At 55.3% G+C, this 1,990-nt stretch overlaps 1 protein-coding gene across 1 annotated transcript; it reads right to left on the reverse strand.

The window, feature by feature from the left end:
• Positions 1-298: 298 nt before the first annotated feature.
• LOC136465588 (uncharacterized) lies at positions 299-1,213 on the reverse strand. The gene has a single exon (XM_066464261.1). It carries the CDS (start codon positions 1,211-1,213, stop codon positions 299-301), a length of 915 nt encoding a protein of 304 aa, XP_066320358.1.
• Between the last annotated feature and the right edge of the window lie 777 nt (positions 1,214-1,990).

The raw sequence follows: 1,990 nt of genomic DNA on the forward strand, positions 1-1,990 counted from the left end.
ACCGGGCAGGCACGTGGCACTCCGCAAGTGGTGCGGTTCACCATGTGGCGCGGTGGACGCGGTGACATGGCGCCGTGGACCACGTCCACGAGTCCGTGGTGCACCGGTTACATAACCGACCGGTTGTTCTAATCTAGGACGTCTGTGCTCGATCCGACGGTGTGGAGTGAACAGGAGGAACTCCGACGGCGGCACGGCATCTCCGACGAGGGCGCCATGAACGGCGATTCGAGTGCTCGGTGCTACGGCATTCTAGTGCGTGATTCGACAAATGGAGGGCAGAGAAGGGATGAGGAGCTCACCGCGAGTCGGGAAGGAGGCTGCGCGGCGTCCGGGGAGGCTCCGAAGAGATGATTCGACGGCGGTGGCGATCTGGATAGAGAAGGAAGGGCGCGGGTGAGCAAGAAACCCGATCAATCCATGGCAAAACGCGATTTGAACGGAACCTATGGGCGCGGTGAACGACGACGGTGCTTCGGGTGGCTTCGGCGACGGCGTTCGCGCTCGGGAGGGGGGAGTTCACCGGCGGCGGTGGCGACTGGAACGGCGAACAGAGGAAGGGCAGAGGGGAGGGCTCGGTCCGGGGCTTTATAGGCGGGATGGGGCGCGGCGTGGAAGGAAGGTGAGCGGGGCACGCGGTCGGATTTGGTCGCCTGCCTTGCGTGGGCGCCGGTGGCCTTCCAATCGGGCGTGCGCCATCGGCGGGGAGAGAAAGGAAAGAAACACGGGGAAGAAAGGAAAGGGAAGAAGACAGGCGCGGCGCTGACATGCGGGACCGGCAGCGCAGTGAGGGAGAAGAAAACGCGTGCGGGCACACGCTGACGAGCAGGGCCAGCTGACTGGCGGGGCCAGTAGTGCAGTGAGAGGGAGAAGGAGGCGGACGGCGCGTGTGGCGGGCGAAGCCGAGGCGGGCTGTGGCAGTGCGTGGGATGGGCCACACGGACGCGCGCGTGAAGCGGGCCGGTGCTAGCGGGTGCGGGCGTAGGCGCGCGGGGCAGCAGCGCTGAGCTGAGCGGGCCGCCAGCTGGGCCAGGGCGAGCGGGCTGCGGGAAGGAGGAAGGCGCGCGAGCTGGGCCAGCGGAGCAGGCCGGGCGCGTTGAGCGGCGCGGAGGGAGGACGCGGAGTGGCGGGGCGCCGATTGGGCCAGTGCGGGAGGAGTGTGGCTGGGCCAGGCGACGAGCTGGGCCGCGGGAAAGGCAGCGGAGTAGGCCATGGGGAAAACGTGGGCCCTCGGGCCAAAATGAGAGAGGACTTTTTCCTTCTTTTTCTAAATCATTTTCTTTTTCTAGTTTTCAATCCTAAGCCAAATTCAAAAATCAATTTCAAGTGTAGTTTTCAATATACTTTTCATCTCAAATATAAATGAGATATTTTGGTAAGTTTCCAAAAATAAATTTTATAACTTTTGAAATACTTTTATTCTCTAATTTTCTTTTCTTTCTTTTCTTTTATTTCAAAGCCATTTTCAAACTCTTTTTCAAAGCATTCTAACCATTTTGACTTTTAAACTAAAACCACTCAACCAATAAAATTAAATGCAATAGCATGTATGCATCAAACACATTGCTATTTTCAACTTTAAAAATACTTTTATTTCCTATATTTCATGTGCACAAAAATTCATAAATAAATCATTTTAGCTCTATTTTAAAAGAGGCAATTTTTAGGGTGTTACATGCAACAATCTGAGACTAGGACATTTTGAAGGAGGAAGGGCAAGAAGGACAAGGAGGTCTATTCACCGGTGATGCTAGTGAAGTGGTGATTGCCCTTCCACCAGCTGCCAGAGAAGAGGTTGATGATAGTCTATGAAAGCTTCTTACATTGATAGGAGTCAGAGATGACGACCTTCTAGGAGCGATAGACACACTTGCAGCAGCATAAGGACTAGGCGGGGAGGTAGCGGAAGATGTCAACAAGCACACCGTCTAAGAGGTTGTCCACTACATTCCTCATGTTAGGGGCCTCCTTCATCTAGAAGCACACCAAT

Source organism: Miscanthus floridulus, chromosome 7, assembly GCF_019320115.1.
Source record: "Miscanthus floridulus cultivar M001 chromosome 7, ASM1932011v1, whole genome shotgun sequence".
Classification (NCBI taxonomy): Eukaryota; Viridiplantae; Streptophyta; class Magnoliopsida; order Poales; family Poaceae; genus Miscanthus; species Miscanthus floridulus.

What these genes read in the sequence shown, in the direction of transcription:
- LOC136465588 (XM_066464261.1), bottom strand. Translation starts at nt 1,213, where the DNA reads ATGGCCTACTCCGCTGCCTTTCCCGCGGCCCAGCTCGTCGCCTGGCCC.